At 42.2% G+C, this 26532-nt stretch overlaps 1 protein-coding gene across 1 annotated transcript in view; it reads right to left on the bottom strand.

Annotated features, from left to right (window-relative positions):
- Positions 1-26532, bottom strand: part of LOC130188323 (neurexin-2-like) — a 137167-nt gene that overhangs the window by 77573 nt on the left and 33062 nt on the right. Inside the window, exons 7-13 of the mRNA XM_056406624.1 lie at positions 17391-17817; positions 15007-15390; positions 12203-12406; positions 7843-7869; positions 2804-2923; positions 2340-2721; positions 280-470 (exon numbers count right to left, since the gene is read on the bottom strand). Of these exons, the coding sequence (XP_056262599.1) occupies positions 280-470; positions 2340-2721; positions 2804-2923; positions 7843-7869; positions 12203-12406; positions 15007-15390; positions 17391-17817 (1735 nt within the window). The remainder of the gene's footprint in view (positions 1-279; positions 471-2339; positions 2722-2803; positions 2924-7842; positions 7870-12202; positions 12407-15006; positions 15391-17390; positions 17818-26532) is intronic.

Genomic DNA, 26532 nt, shown 5'->3' with positions numbered 1-26532 from the left:
TGTGTTTTATTTGTGATTTTTTATGTATTTTATTCCATTTAATGTACTATCTGGACCTTGAGTCTGAAATAAGTTTCATTGATTGATTGATTATAGTATTCATACCATTGACTGATCTGATTGCCATATATCTCCACTTGTTTTCGATCTTGAATGAATGAACTCACTTGCAGCCAATTGTCAGTTTCTAGTTCCACTCTTTGATTTTTAGTTAATTATTATCAATCGAAGTACAAAAATTAACCCATTCAACCCAAAAGACCGGCTCAGACCAGTGACCTTTTAGGTCCAGGTTGCGGGCTCCGTTGGCGTGCTGGGTGACGGTGCGAGCGTCGATCTTGAGGATGTGCACGTTGTTGTTGTCCCGGGAGATCACCACGTTGTGCCACTGGTTGTCGTTGAGCGGCTTGTCGGAGTTCCCCTTCATCAGCGACGGCCCGTTCCCCAAGTCGAACACATAATGGATGTACCTGCGGGGACAAACGCTCACGTTCAGCATCCGTCACGCGGCGGCGTCTCGTCTCCACATATGCTGCTGTGGGGATTCGGCTTCAGACTGCGCCAGCTCGGGAGCACTGCTGTCCCACCAATCTGTTGTGGGATGAAGGGGGCTGTTGATATTACATTTGATCAGCAGCGCACTGTCAAAAAAAACATCATCTAAATCTTCTTGAATTGAAGCAATATCCACGACAAAGCTGCTACACTTCACACACAACCCTGACAGGAGACTCGGGAGCCATCTCCCCGTCTGCTCCGGGCCCCGGGGCCCGGCGAGGCCTCCTGCTGACTGTAATTGCTTCCTGGGAGAGTCTGTGCGAGCTTTATGACGCTGGGAAGCTACAACTGTCGCTTCAAATGCTCCGGTTGCTTTTCTCTCTCTGGAAATTAAATTATCTTCGACGAATACAACAAAATCAAAACATAGTCAAATGGAGTCGTACAGAACGACGGCAGGACGGAGGTGATGATGGTTTCTCGCGCTTCTTATCGGCTCCTCTCTCCATTTTGCTTATGAAGAGCAAATCATTGGAAAAACTAAAGAAAAAACTAAAGGGGTGCCGGGGTTGTTGTTTTGTCTTAGGGTGTGTATGTGTGTGTGTGTGTGTGTGTGTATATGTATGTATGGGGATATATGTAGGTTTATATATGCATGTATATATGTGTATGTATATGTATGTGTGTATGTATGTGTGTGTGTATGTGTGTGTGTACAGGACCGTCTCAGAAAATTAGAATATTGTGATAAAGTTCTTTATTTTCTGTAATGCAATTAAAAAAACAAAAATGTCATGCATTCTGGATTCATTACAAATCAACTGAAATATTGCAAGCCTTTTATTCTTTTAATATTGCTGATTATGGCTTACAGCTTAAGAAAACTCTAAAATCCTATCTCATAAAATTTTAATATTTCCTCAGACCAAGTAAAAAAAAAGATTTATAACAGCTGAGTGTTTGTCAAGGCTCAGGAAACCCTTGCAGGTGTTTCGAGTTAATTAGACAATTCAAGTGATTTGTTTAATACCCTACTAGTATACTTTTTCATGATATTCTAATATTTAGAGATAGGATATTTGAGTTTTCTAAAGCTGTAAGCCATAATCAGCAATATTAAAAGAATAAAAGGCTTGCAATATTTCAGTTGATTTGTAATGAATCCAGAATGCATGACATTTTTGTTTTTTTAATTGCATTACAGAAAATAAAGAACTTCATCACAATATTCTAATTTTCTGAGACAGTCCTGTATGTGTGTGTGTGTATATGTATGTGTGTGTGTGTATCTCTGGGGATATATGTAGGTATATATACACTATATGCATGTATATATGTATATGTACTGTATGTGTGTGTGTATGTGTGTATATATTTGTGTATATGTATGTATGTATATGTGTATATATATGTATGTGTATGTATGTGTGTATGTGTATATATATACATATATATATATATATTTTGTGTCATGTTAATATATTTTTTTATGTTTATGTCTGACATTGTCTGACATTTTTGTATTTGTTTACTAAATATATATAAACGAATAAAAACCAATGTTTTTTTGCGACTGTGGCTCAGTGGTTAGCAGGTCCGTCTTTCAATCAGGAGGTTGGCGGTTCAATCCCCGCCCTAGTCGATGTGACCTTGAGCCAGACACTCAACCCTGAGCTGCTCCCTGTAGCTGCTCTACGGTGTGAATGCAACATGATTGTAAGTCTCTTTGGATAAAAAGCACCAGCTAAATAAAATGTCATGTAAATATCGTTGAGTCCTAAAGTCGCAGTGGTTGTGGTTCCCTTCTCTCGCCCCTCAGCCCCGTCGGCCACAGCTCTTACCCTTTGACCAGCTCCACCACGATGAAGTCACTGCCGTCCCCGGAGTTGTAGAGTATCAGGCCGTCGAGGCTGCTGGTTTTGAACTGGAAGAAGAGGTGCATGGAGGCGTACGCCTGCAGCGTGGAGAACGCCAGGTAGCTGGCTTGCGCTATGAAAGTGACGGGATTGGCCACGATGTGCCGCATGCCGAACCTGGCGTTCAGCTCGCAGTACGAGATGTCCCCGTTCTTGCACTGGTCCAGGTACAGCATCCCGTTGAAGGAGAGCGCCTGCAGGTGGCCGATGAAGTTGGACGGCATCACGGAGATGAACCGCCGCTCGGTCATGATCCCCGTTTCGATGTTGCTGAACTCCAGGCGGGTGTGGGCGCCCGTCATGTGACCTGAGGAACCAAAGGGCGCAGCTTTTAGGGATCAAAGGCCTTTTCCAACAGCCGTACCTCACGATATTCCGACGCGATCTACCTTCCACCGTCACGTTATCCACGGAGAGTTGCAGATTCTTCCCCCGCCGCACCACCTTCACCGTGTGCCACTCATTGTCATTCAGCTTCTCGCCGACCAGGAGTACCTCGGGCCCCTTGCCTGAGAGGAGGAAAGCGTCAAGTGACAATCATACCACATCAGCTCGGTACACACCCTTTGCACACGGAGCTCTCTCTTCAGGGTCAACGCAGTCATTCCATTCAAAACCCACCCACACACACCGCAACCAATACTTTGCACTTACTCAGTACACAGTTAGGGGGATGAATAAAACAAAGGAGCTGCAGCGGCCACCGACATGAGTACAGTTGTCTCCATACGGACCGAGTGAGATGCAGGCTTCTCTGTTCACTGAGCGGTTTGATAGAAGTCATCTGGGTGAAGCGGTATTATCGAGAGACCGGATTCAAACACGGAGCTTCAAAGTTTCACGATTTCTACACTATTTTTTTCTGAATCCCATTGAGATTTGAAATCTCTTTTTAGAGGTTGACCTGGCTAAGAGAGACCTTTTAATAATAATAATAATATTAATAATAACTTTATTGAGATAGCACCTTTAAAAACAAAGTGCTCGACAGAGAGTCAAGGCAAAACAAACAGAATAGTAAGATACAAATATAAAATGTAAAAAAATTAAAAGAAAGAAATGCATATCAGGACGACATCACTTCAAAGCTGTTCTATAAAAATGGGTTTTAAGAAGTGATTTAAAAGAAGTCGCTGGTTCTGCGAGCCGTATCCCCTCCGGCAGGTCGTTCCAAAGTCGAGGTCTCATCTCAATGGGATTCACCTGGTTAAATAAAGGTTTAAATACAAAATAGTGTTGAAAGTGTGAAACTTAAAGCTATATAATGTGATATAATATATAATACCACTTCACCCCCAGAGGTCATCTATCAAACCGCTCTATAAACAGAGAAGCATGCATCGCACTATGTTAGCGTAGCGGTAGCTGTACGCATGTCAGTTGGCTCGTCCGTGATTCAAACACAGAGCTTTAAGATTCACGATTTCTACACGATTATTTTTATGAATCCATTGAGGTTAAACATCTCTTTTTCGAGGGTGACCTGGCTAAGAGAGATTGTTAATCTCAATTGGATTCACCTGGGTAAATAAAGGTTTAGATGAAAAAAATAGTGTTGAAATCGTGAAACTGAAAGGTATATGACTCTCAATAACACCACTTCCCCCCAGACGACAACAGAAGCCTGCATCGCACTATGTTAGCGGAGCGATAGCTGTACGCATGTCGGTTGGCTCGTCCGTGACGATCCTCCGCCTCTCTCGCCGGTTTTTACCAAAATAGGTCACAGTGCAAGAAGCGTGCACGCCGCCGCCGCCGCCGCCGCACCGTCATCCCGAATCAGTGGCTGTGTGCAACAGGCCGACACGGCAGTTCAGAGTTCTGACATCGCTTGGGAAACTAATTGGCCACGGCTAAGCTGACTGCGCCTTCAGGGGGTTGTCTGTCTAATTGAGCTCAGGGGGTGGATAATTACAGCGGACGCACAGAGGGCAATAAGTGGAGAACATCAACTGGTTCTCCTGTACGACGCACTTGTTTCATCCTCGGGGGAGGGAAGGGGGAGGGGGAGGGGGAATAAAGCTGGGAACTTCTGTGTGTCTTTACGGGAACACAAATCCACCTGCTGGATATCGGCCACGCCCACCAGACAGATCAATCACATCCACAGTCTCTCTAGATTTGATGGATTTACTTTGATACTGCAAAAAAAAGGAAGGAGATAATGTCACACAACACACACACACACACACACTGAAATGTTCACCTTGTAAAATGTCCATCGTGAAAAACCCGACTCGCTGCAGTGGAAAAAGGAGAGTGGGACGCTAGTGGGCCGAACCTCGTAGTCTCGAGTTTACGCGATACTCTCATAACGCACTCCGGTCCAGATGCATTGTGAGTAATGTGAGGTGCCAAGTAATGAAGGCAGGAAGATGAGCGGAATAAGTGAGATGATGTGTATATATATATATATATATATATATATATATAATATACACTTCCGTTCAAAAGTTTGGGGTCACTTAGAAATGTCTTTATTTTTCAAAGAAAAGCACAGTTTTTTCAATAAAGATAACATTAATCAAAAAACACACTCTATACATTATTAATGTGGTAAATGACTATTCTAGGTGGAAACGTCTGGTTTCTAATGAAAAATCTCCAGAGGTGTATAGAGGCCCATTTCCATCAACTATCACTCCAGTGTTCTAATGGTACATTGTGTTTGCTAATCGCCTGAGGAGACTAATGTCTGATTAGAAAACCCTTGTGCAATTATGTTAGCACAGCTGTAAACAGTTATGCTGGTGATATAAACTATACAACTGGCCTTCCTTTGAGCTTGAAGTTTGTAGAACAAAATTAATTCTTCAAATATTAATCATTATTTCTAACCTTGTCAATGTCTTGACTACATTTTATTTTCATTTGATAAATAAAAGTGAGTTTTCATGGAAGACACGAAATTGTCTGGGTGATCCCAAACTTTTGAACGGTAGTGTATATATATATATATATATATATATATCGTTGTCTCATGGCTGCACAGATTCTAAATTAATAAAACATGCGCCATCATTCCTACCGTGTTATTTGTTGGCGCGGTTTAACGTTTAAAGGGGAGGTCGTAAAGAATTTAGTCTCGGTAAATGAAAATGGAAGCACTCGTAGTAAAACTGCCTGTGCAGCCTGTATTTCACATCAGTGGGAGTAATCTCTCTCTCTCTCTCTCTCTGTGTGTGTGTGGCACCACAGTGGGAAGTAAAATGACTGGAATATAAATCTGTGTTCACACAGGCATGTGACGGGGAAGCCTTTGAAATGGGGGGCCCTCCTACCAAAGTGGCTTCCAGAGCGAAGCCGCACAAGCAACGGGTCAATTTCATCCCAAAAATGTAATTTGATTCATACTTCCCAACGAGGATAACTTCAAAGGCGTCGGTGCAGTTCGAAAAAAAAATGTGTGTTGTGTACCATTATGGCCCATAAATCAAGACGTTTGATCTCACGACACCCGTCGTGGGAGCGTCTTCCAAAAGGCGGGCAAAGAAAAACGATATTTAATATTCACGACAGGCCGCGGCGGAAGCTGTGATTATCCTCGACGGCGGCGCTCGCTAAATGATCATCATTTAAATAATTTAGGTACGATAATTCTGCAATTTAAAAATGTGGCTCCATTTTCTGTTCGGCTATAAAAGCCATCAATACGCCATAAAGCAGATTGCCACAGGTCACCGGTGGAGCATCAATACAGCATCATTGAGCGGGATGAGGGTTCATTTTGCACACAAAGAGATGCACACGCACACACGCACACACACACACACACACACACACACACACACACACACACACACACACACACACACGCTGCACACACACTGTGACCGGAGCGTGATGGTACATTGCCATCTGCTGGTAGAGAATGCAGTTTATTATGCAGATTGCATCAGGTGATAAAGGACGTACACACAGCCTCTGTGAAATAGAAACATTCAATATTTTCTCTTTTCTATTTACATAATTATCTTTAAGCATATTTTTTATTTCTATTGAGTGCAAGGAACCATTTAAAAAGAGGGAAAAAGAGGCTATAAATCGCTCTCCTGCAGGTGGGTCATTGAGCTGGTTTACAGACACACACACACGCACACACACACACACACACGGTACTCACCTCCAACAGAGAAAAACAAAGTGATCCGTTCAATAAAAGGAGCGCTGCTTATCCAACATAAATCTGCAGTAACAGTGAGCGTGTCGCCTGTTGCCGCTCAGCCAATCAACCAACAGCTCGGGTCAATACACACACATGAGTAATGCAGGTCATCGATTTTCTTATTGCACATGCATCGATGTTGAAATATGTTTGAGTACATAAACAAAAGACTCATATTCAGGCTAAAAAAATTGAACGATTGCCAGTTAAATATAATATTATTCCTACGTGAGGTGGGAGCCATGGTTTCGCGGTTCCAGTGCCGGCCTGTTACCGGAGGGTCCGCCTCCTCTGTAATGGATGATCTGGATCAGAGCCAGTGGCTTTCATCCCTTTGCTGGACTCAAATTGCCCGTCTCTCACTATCAGGTGAGCGTGACCATCTCCATCACACGTCACCGTGGTAACACCCCCCCCCCCCCCCCTAGAGTACACAAGAGTACAGAAAATACCAGAACATCCATTCTGTTGATAGAAAGGAGGAAAAGAATCTGCCTTTGACATCCATCTTGTCTTTTAATCAAAGGGATTATGTTTGTTCTTCTAAATATTGAGCTCATGACAATGCATTTGATGCTTCACTGTCGTATTTCTTGTTTTGTATATTCATTTTACAGCACATATGGTACTTACAATCATCGTCACAAAGCAAGATGACAAGCGTCTGCGGATATAGGATGAGCAGCTAGACTCAGACACGTTGTACTCAGAGAGAAACTGACTGAATCTGGTCATTTCATTTGCATAAAAGGAATATGTTCCATGTACTCTCCTAAAAATGGAAAGGCTGCAAAAAAAAGGTTTTTCTTTGTACTCAAAAACCAGGCTGACCTTTAAATAAATATCAGCTCTGGCGATACAGTTGAATTACCCAGTAATAAAATATGTTTTCCTCTAAACTGAGTGATTTTCTCTCTGTGCTGATTGTTGTTGAACTGTTCCCAATTATCAAGCATGTGAGCAAATTAATGACAGACACACTAATGTCAAGCCTACATTTGATTAGCAGATCATTATGTAATAAGGAGAAAGTGTGTCATTTAAATTGTCGATGAAAAGTAGAGTTTGTGATTGAGGAGCCGACAAATTATTATCTTCAAACGCCCTGCGAGGTCTCACTGTTGTTCATATCTTTGTAGCATCGAGAGTAAATAATAATATTCTGTTCCACGGGTGGAATAGATCAAGAGGCGTGCAGTTATTCCCACAGTGCATGTGTCTCTGAATCAACGGTACAGTTAGTAATGGTAGGAAAACACTTACTGAGATTACAGTCTATCCTGATACAATCTGGTGAGAGAGAGAGTGAGATGGTGAGGTTAAAAGAAAGAAGGGGAAAAAAGAAGAAACAGCACAAAAAGAGTTTCACATCCTTCAAAGGTACATTCTGCAGAAAGTTCAGTGCTTTTCAGAGCCCACCATCCGGGGACAGGCTCGAGAGTCGAAACCGCCACTTTCCTCCCGCAGCTTAACAAATAAAGAGAGAGTAAAGGGAAAACCTCGGCATGTGTCTGACACTTGCAGGTAGACATCAGATCAAAGTTGGGACCAATGAGAGTTTTATTGGTTAAAAGTGGGCGTGCACCGGTAGTATTTTAAGCTCACATTCAGATATTTGGGCTGATTACTGCCAACGGGAGAAATATACATCGTGTGAAGCTGATAACAGAAAACATGTCACCTGTTCTAGCAATTTGTCATTTTTTATTTATTTTTAAACATCTTAACCCTCCTGTTACCTTCAGGGTCAATTTGACCCCATTCAATGTTTAACGTCAGTGTTTTTTGGGGTCAATTTGACCCCAGGCTGTTTTTCACTGTGTCAAACATATAAGAAATATCAACTTTTTAATATATTTAAAGGGCTATTTAGGTAGTCAACAAACAAACATAAAGTACCTCACACTTAAACTTGGGAAACAATATTAATTCTAATAATTTTCTGGAGGTTTTAATTGCTGCGGTCAAATTGACCCCGAGGGTAAAATATGTTAGTAAATGTGAAGGTAACAGGAGGGTTTAAAGCCTCTCTCACCCAGAGGAGCACCATTAAGTTTCTTTTCAAAGAACAGGTGAGAGTGAAGAATACTCAAATTAGAGCAATTACTGGGATTATGCAGAATTTTCCCCCTGAGATCTAATTTTTTAAAAATCTCTTTTTGAGATGTACAGCATCGCCTCCTGTGTTTTATTCATGGAGGTCAACCTGCATTCACTCTGGAAGTGAGACGTGTCGAAGGGGCGTGCGCTCTTCCACGAATGCACCTCGACCCAAAAGCCCAAACCTTGATCTGACAGGAAGGATCCTGGACTGATGGAAATATATATTAAATATTTAAAAACAGAGGAAAGGGGCGATTTGCACAACCTGCAGCCACAATTAACGTAACACCATGAAAAAAATAACGACACGGCCAAAATACGATGCTGTGTTAGAATTTCCACACGTCTATTACGACTATAATACCTTCTAATAACTTCTAAATACATCTGCAATATTCACATGATTGTTTTTCCTTTAGTCGACTCCCATCATGTCCACGTTCTGGTGCACATGGATCTCTTGGTGTCCGTCATGTGGCCGAGGCGTGCTCTCAAGCTGTCAACCATCACAGAGCAGTGGATACAGACAGCCAGAGACCAGAGAGCGTGTGTGAGCGTGTGTGTGTGTGTGTGTGTGTGTGTGTGGGGGGTCACATGGGTGGTGTGACTGTGATGTCTCAGAGTCATGGGGTCTGGTCTCTGACTGCCTTCTCCTTGAACTGCAGACAAGCCATTGAAGGGCTGAAAGAGCCGAGGAGGTCAGGGGAGACCTGGCCGTTGGATGAACTGAGAGAGAGAGAGAGAGAGAGAGAGAGAGAGAGAGAGAGAGTGAGAGAGAGAGAAAGAGACATAAAGAGAGCGAGAGACTGAGAGCGAGAGAGAAAGAGAAAAAGAGTCATGGAAAGAAAGAGAGAAAGAGACATAGAGAGAGAGACTGAGAGAGAGACAGTCTGAGTATCAGAGAGAAAGAGAGAGAGAGAGAGAAAGAGAAAAAGAGACATGGAAAGAAAGAGAGAAAGAGACATAGTGAGAGAGAGAGAGACAGTCTGAGTATCAGAGAGAAAGAGAGAGAGAGAAAAAGAGACACAAAGAGACATGGAAAGAAAGAGAGAAAGAGACAGAGAGAGAGACTGAGAGAGAGACAGTCTGAGTATCAGAGAGAAAGAGAGAGAGAGAGAAAAAAAGAGGCATCAATTGAAAGAAAGACAGAAACAGAGCGAGAGGAAAAAGAGCGAGAGAGAGGAAAGAGAGAGAGAGCGAGAGAGAGGAAAGAGAGAGAGACAGTCTGAGTATCAGAGAGAAAGAGAGAGAGAGAGAGAAAGAGACATGGAAAGAAAGAGAGAAAGAGACATAGCGAGAGAGAGAGAGAGACAGTCTGAGTATCAGCGAGAAAGAGAGAGAGAGAGAAAAAAAGAGGCATAAATTGAAAGAAAGACTGAGAAACAGAGCGAGAGAAAAGAGAGCGAGAGAGAGGAAAGAGAGAGAGGCAGAATGTGCATACACACCTACAGTTGTTTAAAAAGATGTAGAATCTCTTGTGTGTTTATATTGCTTCTATATTATTATATATTATATTTATTTTAAATTGTTTATAAAGTTTATTTTATGACTTTCCGTACATCCTCCTTCATTTGTTCAGTTTTGTGCTCTTATGTTGATAATATATATAATATATATATAATACATGGTGATAATGATCTTACTGTATATAAACGTACATGCGGGCCTCCCCCTGGTTATCACGGCTGTTTGGGTTTCCTGGTTAAACCATAAAAACTAAATGTTCAACTTAACCTTGAGTGACTTTTCGGGAAAGTTTTCTGTTTCTGGTGCAGAAGAGCTCACATAGTGAGAAGATAAGATAAGATAATCCTCTATTAGTCCTATAATAATATTGTTTCACAGGGTTATGAATCAGACTGTTTCTCTGATTGTCTGCCTGGCAACAGGAACGATCAGGAAGTCGCGGCAGAGAAACAGTCTGACACAAAGCAGCCAGGTGATGTTTCTCCTCCCAACACAAAGACGTCACACTCTGATCAGAGCTCTGAGGTGGAGCTGGTGTCTGTGTCTCCGTCTCTACTGGTTTACAGTCCTTCAGATATGAGAGGAGAGTCAACCTCCTCATCTCACTTCCCCCTGGAGGTGAGAGGGTGAACTTCCTAAGAGGTCAAAGTATTTAAATCAAATCCATAGATTCATCACTTTATTATTTCCTATTTTTTTCGGCAAAAAGTGATACATTGATTTAAACTGTTGAGAACAATATTCCTCACCTCCACCCCAAACCATACGTCCTTATGTTATCTTATTGTGTTTTCACTTTGTCTGAAACTGACCATTCATTATTAATTTTACGAATATAATTGAATAATAGTATCATTTAAATTGCATCTCAAAACACACAATTTGGTTAATTTAAATATTATATCGCCTGCTTTTTTTCTCTGTTTATCTATTTTATTGCACCATCTTTTACAGTGTAATGTACTTTGTCTCCTTTACCTGTTGACAATGTTTTGTTTTGTTTTTGACAAATTAATTTTAATTCACTTCTGAACTGCACTCTGTGACACTTTGTCTGTGATAAGTGCAAAATAAATAAACTTTACTATTTTTTGGGGGCAAAAAGATACATTTATGTAAATTGTTGAGAACAATATTCCCATCCAGTATGTCCATATTTTATATTATTATGTTTTCACTTTTTAAAAAATGTTTTCTTATTTGAAACTGACCATTCATTATTAAATCCGCTAGTACAGGGGTGTCAAACTCATTTTCACCTCATCAGCATCATGGCCGCCCTCAAAGGGCTGTAACTGAAACATATAAATGTATAAACTACTCATACATATTGTTAAATAACTCTCTTTGCATTTGATTATTGTTTATTTGAGTGTAGGAATATTGTTCTTAAGAAATATTCTCTAATATTATAACATAAATCCATTTAATTTGAAACCTTCAAAATAAAAGCACAGGATATTTCTCTCACATTTCTTTAAGAAAAGGAGATCGTGTGTCTTTCAAGTTGTCAGGGCCCATATCAAATGATGTGGCGGCCCGGATGTGACCCGCGGGCCTCGTGTTTGACACCTGTGCACTAGTAGAACTGAATACATCGGACACAACCACCACAGGTCTCTCAAAAATTAACAAATAAATTCTAGCAGCACGTAACAGATATAAAGGGATGCCCTGATCGGTTCTGATGGGTTCATTATTTTATTATTCACTATTTAATTTGGCAAAAAGAGATAAATTGCTGAAAATGGTTGAGAACAATATTCCTTACCTCCATCCCAAACCATCCAATACGTCCATATTTCATTATATTTGTACTTTATTTTGATGTTTTTCTGACCATTCATTAATAAACCACCACAGGTCTCTGAAGAATGAACTAATAAATCCTATAAAACACACAAAAAGCTTCAATGTGCTGGTCTGTTTAAGCAACTGTAGTTATCATGTATGACGATGACTATGAGAGCAAACTAAACTCCTAAGGCGAGAACTCCGGCTGGGCGACGCCCCCTCTCAAAGGTCACGGACGCGGCGCCGCCGGCGGCATTACCCAGGTTCACGGTGAGCTTCACTCGCCCTCCGTCCAGCTCCAGGCGCAGCGTGTCGGCCGACTGCTGCGAGGTGCTGGCCACCAGCAGCCCGAAGGCCCGCGGGGACAGGAAGCGCAGGGACACGTCCTCCGCCTCCGAGTGCAGCGTGCGCGACATCACCACCTTCAGGTACATGCTGCCGTCATAGTTCACCATGGTGGCCTCTACGGGGAGGAGGAGGAGGGGGAGGAGGAAGAAGACGAAGGAGGAGAAGGAGGAGGAGGAAGAAGAAGAAGGAGGATGAAGAAGAAGAAAAAGGAGGAGGAGGAAGGGGGAAAAGAAGAAGAAGGAGGAGGAGGAGGAAGGGGAAGAAGAAGAAGAAGAAGAAAAAGGAGGAGGAGGAGGAAGGGGAAAAAGAAGAAGAAGGAGGAGGAGGAAGGGGAAGAAGAAGAAGAAGAAAAAGATGGAGGAGGAGGAGGAAGGGGAAGAAGAAGAAAAAGAAGGTGGAGGAGGAAGAGGAAGAAGAAGAAGAAGAAGAAGAAGCAGAAGGAGGAGGAGGAAGGGGAAGAAGAAGAAGAAGAAGAAGAAGGAGGAGGAGGAAGAAGAAGAAGAAGAAGAAGAAGAAGAAGGAGGAGGAGGAGGAAGGGGAAGAAGAAGAAGGAGAAGAAGGAGGAGGAGGAGGAAGAAGAAGGAGGAGGAAGGGGAAGAAGAAGAAGAAGCAGGAGAAGAAGAAGAAGCAGGAGAAGAAGAAGGAGGAGGAGGAAGAAGACGAAGGAGGAGGAGGAGGAGGAAGGGGAAGAAGAAGAAGAAGGAGGAAGAAGAAGAAGGAGGATGAAGAAGAAGAAGAAAAAGGAGGAGGAGGAAGGGGAAAAAGAAGAAGAAGGAGGAGGAGGAGGAAGGGGAAGAAGAAGAAGAAGAAGAAGAAGAAGAAGAAGAAGGAGGAGGAAGGGGAAGAAGAAGAAGAAGGAGGATGAAGAAGAAGAAAAAGGAGGAGGAGGAGGAAGGGGAAAAAGAATAAGGAGGAGGAAGGGGAAGAAGAAGAAGAAGAAAAAGAAGGTGGAGGAGGAGGAGGAAGAAGAAGAAGAAGAAGAAGGAGAAGAAGAAGAATAAGCAGAAGGAGGAGGAGGAAGGGGAAGAGGGAGAAGAAGCAGAAGCAGAAGGAGGAGGAGGAAGAAGAAGGTGGAGGAGGAGGAGGAAGAAGAAGAAGAAGGAGAAGAAGAAGGAGGAGGAGGAGGAAGAAGAAGAAGAAGAAGGAGGAAGGGGAAGAAGAAGAATAAGAAGGAGGAGGAAGGGGAAGAAGAAGAAGGAGGAGAAGGAGGAGGAAGGGGAAGAAGAAGAAGAAGCAGAAGAAGAAGTGTTAGTGAGCAATGAATGCCCCTCCCCCCCGCACTACATTAAACACTAAAGGTTCATCTCAGGACTGCAGTCTGAGTCGGAGCTTCTCTCCTCATGCGGCGCGATATCTTTTTTTTTTAGATTGCAGTTTCCGTCGGCCGCACCAGATGGCAGAAAGAGCCGGGAGCACGAGGAGGATCACAGGATCACGTTTCTGGAGGAGTCATGTCCGGAGCAACACCAGAGGGTGTGTGGGGTGTGTGAGGGGTGTGTGAGGGGTGTGAGGGGTGTGTGAGGTGTGTGAGGGGTGTGAGGGGTGTGAGGGGTGTGTGAGGGGTGTGAGGGGTGTGTGAGGGGTGTGTGAGGAGTGTGTGAGGGGTCCTCTCTCACTCCTCGTTCTGTCACAGACGGGCCTTCAGGCTGACCCTCAGAGAGGAGAGCCGTCTGCACGACGCATAGGGAACCACAGCTCTGACTGTCATGTCCATCACACTGGCAGCCTCACGCTACTGACGACTCATTAGTGAATCACCACACACACACACACACACACACACAATATATATATACATACAAACTGAAGGGCTACCTTCAGTTGAGAGCACTGAAATCCTATTTGAATAGCTGGAGATGAAAGATGTCATTATACAGTATATACATGATAGTTATGTCATTATACAGTATATAAATGATAGTTATGTTATTGTATAGTATAGATTATAGCTATATCATTATATAGTATATATATATGATAGTTATGTCATTATACAGTATATAGATGATAGTTATGTCATTATATAGTATAAAGATGATAGTTATGTCATTATACAGTATATATAAATGATAGTTATGTCATTATATAGTATATAAAAATGATAGTTATGTCATTATCCTGTATATAAATGATAGTTATGTCATTATATAGTATATAGATGATAGTTATGTCATTATATAGTATATATAAATGATAGTTATGTCATTATAATGTATATAAATGATAGTTATGTCATTATATAGTATATAGATGATACTTATGTCATTATACTGTATATAAATGATAGGTATGTCATTATACTGTTTATAAATGATAGTTATGTCGTTATATAGTATATAAATGATAGTTATGTCATTATATAGTATATATAAATGATAGTTATGTCATTATATAGTATATATAAATGATAGTTATGTCATTATATAGTATATAGATGATAGTTATGTCATTATACTGTATATAAATGATAGTTATGTCATTATACTGTATATAAATGATAGTTATGTCATTATATAGTATGTCGATGATCATACTGCAGTTCCAAATTAAATTATTATTGTTTGGGGGAGGGGCCTGGGCATGAAGGCATTTTCCAGCCGCTGCACAGCTCAGGTAATAAATAAAATACCAGCCAAAATGTGATAAAATCTTTCGCAGCAGCGTTCTGAAAGAAGATCTCCTCCCCCATCCTCCATCCTCTCAGAAGACTCTCACCCTTCTCACAGCTGGCGCCGAGGTAGCCGGTGCCGCTGCAGTCACAGATGTGGCGGTTCCAGCCCTCTCTGCACTGTCCTCCGTTGGCACAGGTGTCCCTGGCGCAGCGGACGTGAGTCTCTCTGGTGCAGGAGCCGCTGACGCCCGCGGCGCTCTGCGCCTCCGCCAGCCGCCACAGGTTCCGGCTCTGGCCGTCGATGAAGAGGTCCCTCAGGCAGCCCACGTAGCCCAGGCCGAGGGAGGCGGTCCAGACCTCGGGGGGCAGCACGAGGGCCTGGCGGTCCTCCGGGAGACCTCCGAGGTACATGTCGCCGTCCAGGTCCAGGACCTCGCTGCCTTCGTTGGCGGAGAAGGGGACGCTCTTGCTGTTCACGGAGATGAAGCCTGCAATTCAATTCAGTTTATTTGTATCGCCCATTTTCACATTTAGAAATTTGTCTCGGAGGGCTTTACAATCTGTACACATAGACATCCTGGTCCCAGAACCTCACATCGGATCAGGAGAAACTCCCAAATAACCCTTCAGGGGAAAAAAAGGGAAGAAACATTCAGAAGAGCAACAGAGGAGGATCCCTCTCCAGGATGGACAGAACAATAGAGGTCATGTGACCAGAATGAATCATTACACACAAATCAAAACACAGTAACAACACAACACCCCTGCAGCGGGGCAGTCAGTCAGTTTGTACTTACACCATGGTTTTTAGTTGCAGAAAAAAATGAAGACGTGTGTGAGTGTGTGTGTATGTGTGTGTGTGTGTGTGTGTGTGTTAAGTGAGAAAGTGTGAGATTGAGGAAGTGGGCGTACGTCCCTGCTTGCTTTAAAGAGTGTCGACTAGGAAACTGAGCTGTGGTTTGTAAGTCATTTTCTGTGAAAAAAACCTATAACTAGCTCTGGAAAAGCGAATAAATCTGCCGCGTCATACTCGGCCACTTGAGAAGGAATGTGTAGAAAAGAAATATAAGTAACTGTGTGTGTGTGTGTGTGTGTGTGTGTGTATTTTGGTTTCTACTAAGAAGGCCCGCATTTGGAGTAGGTGACTGAATAATTGGCCACTTGTGAAATGAGGTTAACTCAGATTTCCGAATGTCATACATAGATTATAGCATCCGCGAAATATCATTGTAATTAAAAAGCTAATGTGAACACGCAATTCAGAGTGCGGCGGATAAAAATAGCCGACGTGACCGAATCCGAGATGGCGGCTCCACAGCTCCACGTCTAAAGTTTTAGAACGCCTCAATTTCTCCAATTTAAAAAAAAAAAAATGTACACAGTTGAATTTCTTAATGTGCTCAAAAAATTAAAGCATAGAACAAATAAACAATTGGAGATAAAAATAATTCTAAAATTAACCATGGAATCATTTGGTTTAACAAGATGTAATCTACATGTTTGACTCCTTTGGCAGATATAACAGGCGAACTCACTCGTGTAGCTTTCTTTCTACAACGGAAATCAAATATAGTTCAGAAAGTTCTTCCAGCTGCGAGTCGTTAACCCTTAATTACTTTTCCCTGAAAAAAGCCTTTTAGTAGAACTCTGAAATGTACATTATTTTTCAGTTTTTGGTAACCTAAACTTTTTAGTTTCACCTCTGGCAGTTTGCCGCTGACCTTTGTACCATTTCAGGTTCTTCACTTGAACCGCTTACATCTCAATAAAAACTGGAAAAATGTGGGCGTTATAAAACCTTTGACCCCCCCGCCCACACACACACACACACACACACGCACATACACAAAAACAGTAACAGAAGCAGGCAGAAAGCTCGGGTTGCAGGGGGTACCGATACTATAATGGTTCCTCGGTTCCCGTACGTTTCAAAACGGTCCGATTTTGCATATTTTTAGTATCGATACTTCATTAAAATAGCGCGCCGCCTGCAAGGGGGCGGGGCTTCCCAGCGCGCAACACAACTGCTCATACTCATTCTGGAAGGATCTGTGTGGTCATCTGGTCAGACGCAGACAAAAGGCCGACATGGCCATGAATAATCAATGCTCTGATGGCACCGTGTAGCTTCATTCATATCTTTCTGTAGGCTAATATTAATATTAATGCTATTTGTTAAGTGTTGAAAAAGCTGTTCAGGAACAAGCTGGTAACAAGGGAACCACACAGATGATTTATATAAATATATATATATATATATATATATTTATATATATATATAAATATATATATAAATATATAATAATAATATTTATAATATATATATAATATATTTAAATATATATATATATATATATCAGTAAATATACCAGTATCCAATTCTGGCACTGTATCGTAAGTATCGGGTATCGCAATATTTCTTGCAGGTTTCGTATCGAATTTCTCACGTTGTTATCGTGACCTCGCGCCGACCTCGCGCCTCTCTTACCGTTTCGCCCCCGCCTCTGGAAGTCCACGTGGCACCACTCGCCGTCGTCGAGCCTCCTGTCCCCGGCTTTCATCTTGATGCTGCCGGAGCCCATGTCCATGACCAGGTACAGGAGCCCGTCCAGCAGCTCGATGGCGAAGAAGTCGGCCCGGGGCTTGGCGTCCGGCGGGCCCTGCAGGCCGCCGTGGCCGAACAGCAGCAGGCCGGCGGGCTCCGTGGTGCGGAAGTCGAAGGATATGGCGCCCGTCTTCTTGGCGTTCCACCGGGGCAACGTGAGGTAGGCGGCCGGCGCGTCGAAGGCCACCGGCTGCGGGGACGCCACGTCCTCGCAGACGAACTTCAGGTCGCCGTGGATGCTGATCTTCGGGTCTCGCTGCTCGGCCATCCGCGACAGAGCCAGCCTGAACTCATTGTTCTTGTAGACCACCTGAAGATTAGAGAGAGAGATGTTGTGGCGAGGGGACGGAGAGACGGAGCGATGCGATCCGTGCAAAAGGTTGAGCTTTTACACGTCGATCAATATTCGAATCAATACGGCCGCCGCCCGCATTTCACGAGGACACGCAGCGGGAGGCGGTGAATCATCCCCTGAACTCGGGGACTCGGATATAAGCTCCGTCCAATAAACTGCCGCCTTTAATTAAACAGATGTGGAGGAAGAAAAAAATAATTACATCTCGCCGAGATGCTTCCGGACTCGCGCTGTGAAGGAACGTCGACGCGAGCGCATTATTACAGCTACTCAAACACGAACAACAAAAAAGCAGCAGGAGCTGAAATGCTTTTGACACCCGGAGACGCATTTAGATGTGGAAACATGTCCGTTTGAGACGTTCAGCCGAGGAGCGTACAATGGCTCTGACGGCAGAATAATCTCACATTTCAAAAAAGTGGAGGAGGAGGAGAGAGAGAAAAAAACACAGAAACAATGGAAACATTAATACGAGTGCTTGTACTAAGTGAAACTGGGAGAGATCAAGTCCAGGTAGAGATGGTGGGCGGGAGAGAGTGTAACACCCTGTTCTGTTCCTCCTGTGTTCCGTGTCTCCTGTGTGTCTTCTCTGTCTTGATTGTTTCATTCCCTGCACCTGCCCTCAGCCACTCTTGTCTCGTTACTGTCTGATGTCGTACACCTGTGTTTTCCCCCCTATATATTGTGTCAGTCTTTCCCTTGTCTCCTGTCGGATTGTCGTCTCTAGTTCCGTGTCCTTTTCCCGTCGTCCTGTCCGTGTTCCTGGTTCCGCCTGTTGACCCTGCCTGCCCTGAACCTGGATTCTCTGCCTGCCCCTTTTGGACCTTGTTTTTTTGTAAACTGTTTTGCCTCATTAAAGAGTGCTTTTTGTTGTTATTTATATTGCGTCCAGCTTGTCACTCTGCGCCTGAGCCTCACCCCGTCACAAAGACCTGACCGAGAGGCTCAACACACGATATTCAGTACTTTAATAAACACGTAAAAACTGCTCCGCCTCACGACACGGATACATCTGAACAAGCGGTACGACCTTCTGAGAAAACACTCAAGGGTACACACGACCGACCTCCTTCTGTCTTTTTGAAGGAACGTCTGACTATTTATAAAAAATATCCACATCAATAGGAGAAAAAAAAAGAAGCTTTTTGAAGATATCTGCTTCCACCCACGTCTTCATACTGAAAGCTGCTTCAGCGTGACGCCCGTGTGGCCTTCTCTGTGGCGATGTATTTCTTTCTTTTCCACTCCGGGTTCATCAATATGCGCCGCGTGGAAACAAGCGATGCTTGTCTCCTTTGGCACCGGTTGTACGTCGCCAACCACGAGCCCCCGCTCGCTATCGGCCGCCCGAGGTGACAACCGATGAGTAGTGGCGGAAGCCGAGAGGCCTTTTTTTTCTTCCCGAGCCGATATCAGACTTCACGCCGCCTCGGCTCATTAAACACCGACATCGAGATGGTGAGGCTGACCACCGAGAAAATGAGCGCAACGGGCCATTTTTTTAACGGGAAGGAAGTTTTCAGCTCGCTGGACGTCTCGCGCTCGGTGAAAATCGTGATCAGAACGCGATGGATTAAGTTTGACAATGTTTAACGGCAAGAAGTTGAAAACAAACATTGAAGCTACGATCGTAGAGCCGGACTGAATATTACGCCACAGACTAAAAGCAAAGAAGCCGATAGGGAGCCGTCTTGTAATCTTCAGAACGTCTAGAGAAGGAACTCAACCTATCATACCCGTATTAGTATCGACCAGCACACCTCTTAATCATTAATCACCTCTAAAATCACTTCTTAAACCCCATTTTTATAGAACAGCTGTTAAGTGATGTCGTCCTTTTATGCAGATCTTTGGTTCCCCGAATTTAGTTTGTCTGTTTATTATTTTATTTAACTTTTTTTATAATAATATTTGTATCTTACCTTTCTATTTGTTTTGCCTTGACTCTCTGTAGAGCACTTTGTTTTGAAAGGTTCTATATCAATACAGTTATTATTATTATTATTATTATTAGTATTATGATTATTAATCTTAGAAGTTAGTTCCATTGGTCAGTTCAGCATGCTGCACTTCTGTTGGCTTACGGCCAAGATAATAAAATAGCCGGGTCAAAGGTCACGACCCCGCGACAAACATCGCTTCCGGTCCGTTCTGTGAAAAGTCCCTTTCACAATAAAAGTCCCATAGGTTACTTTCCGGATTCAAGCAACATCACCGGCTTCAACCGGCTTCAACCGGCTTCAAATGGCTTCAACCGGCTTCAAGTGGCTTCAACCGGCTTCAACCGGCTTCAAATGGCTTCAACCGGCTTCAAGTGGCTTCAACCGGCTTCAAATGGCTTCAACCGGCTTCAAGTGGCTTCAACCGGCTTCAAATGGCTTCAACCGGCTTCAAATGGCTTCAACCGGCTTCAACCGGCTTCAAATGGCTTCAAATGGCTTCAACCGGCTTCCAGTTCACGCGACATTGAAACAATAAACTAACGTTCATTCCCATGCAGCAAACATATAAACACGACTTCTGCCATTTACATTACTCATCTCATACAGTCAATACAGTGTCCTTCCCCTATGCTTCAAAATACATTCATAATACATATGAATATCCTCCCTAATATTTCCTAGTTATAATATCTTGCTATTTGTATGAATTTAAAGCATAAACTTCTGTCAAAATAACCTATTACAACCTAACAGAAGTCAATCGAGACACTTTTACAAAGCGAAGTGGAATCCTATCGCGTCGATTCAAGCTTCACGTTTGTATTAGTTCGAGAGGGACCGTGTACATCGATGAACACTTTAAATTAAAATGTAAATGCACCCAATTACAGCCGCAAGGCTGATTTCCATAGTCTGAGAGTCCTAGAGGAAGTAATAAACTACAATCAATTATAGTCTATAGCTGATAATGCAGCAGTTGGGTAATAACAAATCAACAATGGATACAAAAAAGAATCACATACATACATACATACATATACATATATATATATATATATATAAAATCAACAAAAGAATGAGCATTACAGACGGAAACGCCAGAATAAAACTCCTCTAGCCTCGAGTGAAAAAAATAAATCATTGTCTTTTTCTCCAATATAGATTTTTAGCAAATTTGATCTGTTCTGTTTAAAAATACGCCAGTTAACTCGTGAGTGCTTTAAAACATGTTGATGCATTGTGCTTTATTCATACTAAAAAGAAAATATAGACTCGTTTATTGAGTTTATTCCAAAAGATTTTCGCAGACAATGTGTAACATACACAACACATGCTCACAAAGGCCATCTGCTGATGTTAAAATTGGTTCAATATCTTATTTCATCCTGTTAGCTGCTCATATTTGTTATTAAGCTCTCAATAGAAAATTCACACAAAGCTGAAAACGCCAAAGTATGGGTCACATTTTTTGAACATTTGACGTTCCTCCACCAAATATTTCTTGAGACGTCTCCCTGGAAACCACCAACCACACTTCAGGGATCACAGTCTGGAGGATCTCACCTCTCGGTCCAGATTCCCATGAATCCATCCAAGTTGTTGAGATATTTCCAGGACCGAGCAGATGGAGCCCCGAATGTGTGTAACTTCTCTTTTTTACCCAGATGACTTCTTTTAACCCTCCTGTTACCTTAGGGTCAATTTGACCCCATTCAATGTTTAATGTCGGTGTTCTTTGGGGTCAATTTGACCCCAGGCTGTTTTTCACTGTGTCAAACATATAAGAAATATCAACTTTTTAATATATTTAAAGGGCTATTTAGGTAGTCAACAAACAAACATGAAGTACCTCACACTTAAACTTGGAAAACAATATTAATTCTAATAATTTTCTGGAGGTTTTAATTGCTGGGGTCAAATTGACCCCACGGGTAAAATATGTCAGTAAATATAAAGGTAACAGGAGGGTTAAAACACAAGTGCATCAGTAACACACAGACATTGTTTACACCTAACATCCAGCAGCAACACACACACACACACACACACACACGCTCGCTGCGTGACCTCTGCGGGGGCGGCTCTGTAAGCCAGGGGACAAAAACAGGAAGCGGAATCCTATTTCGCCGATTCAGACGCCCGCTGTACGTGACGAGGGATTACAGGCGGTCCCCGAAACGCCAGAATAAAGAATAAAGCTCCTCCGGCGTCGATTGACACGCAAAAAAACAAACCTCCTCGTCTTTTACGCTCAAGTGGCGAAGAACAGCGGCCGGAGAATGAAAGAGCGTCCCCGCTAACAGCCCGTGAGAACTCATTCTTCATAAGCAAATTGGATACAATCTTTGATGCATTAAAGCAGACGGGCCTAATGATGCAGTGTGCGGCGTCCTGTGGGCGCGCACACACACACACACACACACACACATAACCTGGTGGCTTCCAAGACGGATGAATCTCTCCGACTTGTTGTGGCCGTGACACTCGTCTGTAAGTGGCCATTATTTTCCCCGCACCCGATGACCCTGAAGGCCTCACAGCAGGACATGTGACGTCTTGAGAGATCAGCCTCGACTCGTCAACAACAACAACAAGACAAACATACCTTTAAAGCTTAAATACACGCACTGCTTATAGAAGACGTATTCCAGTCACTTGAGTTTCCTGCACGCATTAAGATGAATATGTACGGTTGGATTCTTTCTATTCCCGATGAACCTGAAGGCCTCACGTGACCTCTTTTTTTGTTTTCTTTGGTTTATTTACAAAAGGGACGGAGCAGATGAATAAAAATTGTTCTGTAAATGTGCCAAGCGGCTATTTTTTTTATATGTAGTCCCGCGAGGCAGACGTCACAAAACAAACCTAAAAACATGCGTATAATATATATATATATACAGGACTGTCTCAGAAAATTAGAATATTGTGATGAAGTTCTTTATTTTCTGTAATGCAATTAAAAAAACAAAAATGTCATGCATTCTGGATTCATTACAAATCAACTGAAATATTGCAAGCCTTTTATTCTTTTAATATTGCTGATTATGGCTTACAGCTTAAGAAAACTCAAATATCCTATCTCTAAATATTAGAATATCATGAAAAAGTATACTAGTAGGGTATTAAACAAATCACTTGAATTGTCTAATTAACTCGAAACACCTGCAAGGGTTTCCTGAGCCTTGACAAACACTCAGCTGTTATAAATCTTTTTTTTTACTTGGTCTGAGGAAATATTAAAATTTTATGAGATAGGATTTTAGAGTTTTCTTAAGCTGTAAGCCATAATCAGCAATATTAAAAGAATAAAAGGCTTGCAATATTTCAGTTGATTTGTAATGAATCCAGAATGCATGACATTTTTGTTTTTTTAATTGCATTACAGAAAATAAAGAACTTTATCACAATATTCTAATTTTCTGAGACAGTCCTGTATATATATATATTATACGCTTTCCAATGGGTGCACAGCCAATTAACAGTGAGAATAGTGAGAACTCTTAGATAGTTAAGTCCTAACAAGAAGACTCACAACTTCAAAACAGACAAAGCAAATAAAATAAGAGAACTCTGTTAAAATGGACATGATAAAAACATCCATGCAGAGACTTGGAACATAAAGCATGCAGAGTAAATGAAATATAAAGACATACATGAGGGTAGAGCGAATGTTCGACCACGGTCTTGAGAGATCAGTCTCTACTAATCAATAACAACAGAAGGACAAACATACCTCGAAATACATGCACTGCTTATAGAATACGAATTAAAGTCGATTTTGTTTCCTGCACGAATTAATATGAGTATGTATTGAATTCTTTCTATTCCCCTGATGAACCTGAAGGCCTCACAGCCGTATATGTGACATCTTGAGAGTCTCTAATAAACACTCATAAAAAAAGACAAACATACCTCTAAACACAGGCACTGCTTATAGAATACGTATCATAGTCGCTTCCTGCATGCATTAAGATGAATATGAATTGAATTTGTTTCTATTCCTGATGAACCTGAAGGCCTCACAGCAGAACATGTGACCTCTTGAGAGATCAGCCTCTACCAGGGGCGTCGTGAGGCCTGTTTTAGGCTTCATGCACGGAGCGACCTGCGAGTCCAGGTAGTTACAGAAACATTTAACTTTAATTGAGGCAAATGAAAGAGTTAGAAACTGTCTCTGATGAGCGAGAGTGTGAACCAGTGAATTCGAAAGACAAGAAGTTACTCTCCACATCTCTCTATTCTTTGCATTAATATATATATATATATATACATATACAGTCGTATGCAAAAGTTTGGGCACCCCTGATAATCTCCATTACTTTCATCTACAAATTGTTGGGCATTTGGATCAGGAACTTCTTTGTCATATATGTAATACTTCATGGACACAGTGATATTTTAGCAGTGAAATAAGGTTTATTTGATAAACAGAAAATATGCCATATGCATCATAAGAGAATTAGACAGGTGCATAAATGTGGGCACCCCAACAGAAAAATCACATTAATATTTAGTAGAGCCTCCTTTTGCAAAAATAACAGCCTCTAGACGCTTCTTATAGCCTCTGATGAGTGTCTGAATTCTGGATGAAGGTATTTTGGACCATTCTTCCTTACAATACATCTCCAGTTCAGAAAGGTTTGATGGGTGCCTAGCGTGGACAGCCCGCTTCAAGTCACCCCAGAGATTTTCAATTATATTCAAGTCTGGCGACTGGGATGGCCATTCCAGAACATTGTCGTTGTTCCTCTGCATAAATGCCTCAGTGGATTTGGAGCGATGTTTCGGGTCGTTGTCCTGCTGGAACACCCAACTCCGCCGTAACTTCAGCTTTGTTACAGATTCTAGAACATTATTGTCAAGAATTTGCTGGTACTGAGTTGAATCCATGCGACCCTCAACTTTAACTAGATTCCCAGTACCTGCACTAGCCACACAGCCCCACAGCATGATGGACCCCCCGCCACATGTTACTGTGGGCAGCAAGTGTTTTTCTAGGAATGCTGTGTTCTTTTGCCTCCATGCGTAACGCCTCTTATTGTGACCAAAGAGCTGTAGCTTTGTCTCATCAGTCCACAGCACTTTGTTCCAAAATGAGCCTGGCTTGTTCAAATGTAGTTTTGCATACCTCAAGCGAGCCTGTTTGTGGCGTGTGTGCAGAAAAGGCTTCTTCCGCATCACTCTCCCATGCAGCTGTTCTCTGAGCAATGCACAGTGACACCATCTGCAGCAAGATGCCCTTGCAGGTCTTTGGAGGTGGTCTGAGGGTTGTCCTTGACCATTCTGACCATTCTTCGCCTCTCCGATATTTTTCTTGGCCTGCCACTTCTGGCCTAAACAAGAACTGTGCCTGTTGCCTTCCATTTCTTAATAACATTCCTCACAGTGGAAACTGATAGCTGAAACCTCCGGGATAACTTTTTGTAGCCTTCCCCTAAACCATACTGCTGGACAGTCTTTGTTTTTAGATCATTCGAGAGCTGTTTTGATGCCCCCATTTTGCCACTGTTCAGAGGAGAATCAAAGAGAAGCACAACTTGCAATTGGCTACCTTAAATACCTTTTCTAATGATTGGATGCACCGTTCTATGGAATTGAAGGCTTAACGAGTTAATCAGACTAATTATGTGTTGCAGTTAATCAGCATTTAGTAGGTACAGGTATTCAAATCAACAAAATGATAAGGGTGCCCAAACTTTTGCACAGCCTATTTTTCACATTTGATTTAATTTCACACAACTAAATACTGCTACACTAAATATCTTTGTCTGGAAAACACCCCAGCACTCAGTGTTAACTAGAAAATGAATATTACACAACTGTGGTCTTTTTTTGGTGAAGACAGAGTAAATTATCATGCAGCCTCAGAGGGGTGCCTAAACTTTTGCATACGACTGTATATACATATATATATATGTGCATATATGTATATAGATATATATATGTATATATCTATATACATATATAAAAAACAAAATAAACAAACAAAAACTCACAAAATCCGTGATTTCAAAGCCTCATCCAGCTGTTTACTGACGTTAGTTATGTTTAGAGAATAGAGAGAGAGAGGAGAGAGAGAGAAAAGAGAGAGAGAGAGAGTATTCTTATTCCGTTCTATTTAACAGGGGCTAGTCTAGGATTTGCGTGGCCAGACTGGAAAAAAAGAATCATAAGGCCTCTGGTATTGTTCAGAGGGCCGGGCCAAATGTGGAGGCGGGCCGTATCCGGCCCGCGGGCCTTAGTTTGAGGACCACTGCTCTTGGCTGTTGATGTCTATCAATATCGCTCATTTTGAAAATGACGTAAGAGGGCAATACGGATCCGTGTCAGACCAGCGAGGAGGGCGATACGTGGCTGGCATGACGACCCATTAGCCAATCAGAATGCTTGTACTGTTGTTGCTATATAATAATTCATCTTTATTCATAAAGAAAATGTAAGCTAGCTGTCTGATGCTGCCAGAGGAGACGCAGGTCGAGGATGTATTACATCATCAGTGTATTGCTGCTTATGCTTCAACTCTGTCAGAATTTTTTTTGGCATTGGGTGGCCCTTTTTTTTGGTTTGAGCACCTGCCCCCCAAAATGTCTGTGCACGTGCCTGTGTATATGTATATATATGTATGTATATATATGTGTATATATATGTATATGTGTAAATATATATGTATATATATGTATATGTGTATATATATATGTATATATATGTAAATGTGTATATATATGTA

Source organism: Pseudoliparis swirei, chromosome 3 (genome assembly GCF_029220125.1).
Source record: "Pseudoliparis swirei isolate HS2019 ecotype Mariana Trench chromosome 3, NWPU_hadal_v1, whole genome shotgun sequence".
In the NCBI taxonomy this organism is placed as follows: Eukaryota; Metazoa; Chordata; class Actinopteri; order Perciformes; family Liparidae; genus Pseudoliparis; species Pseudoliparis swirei.
The sequence above is the reverse complement of the archived record's forward strand: the minus strand, read 5'-3'. Positions and strand labels throughout refer to the sequence as shown.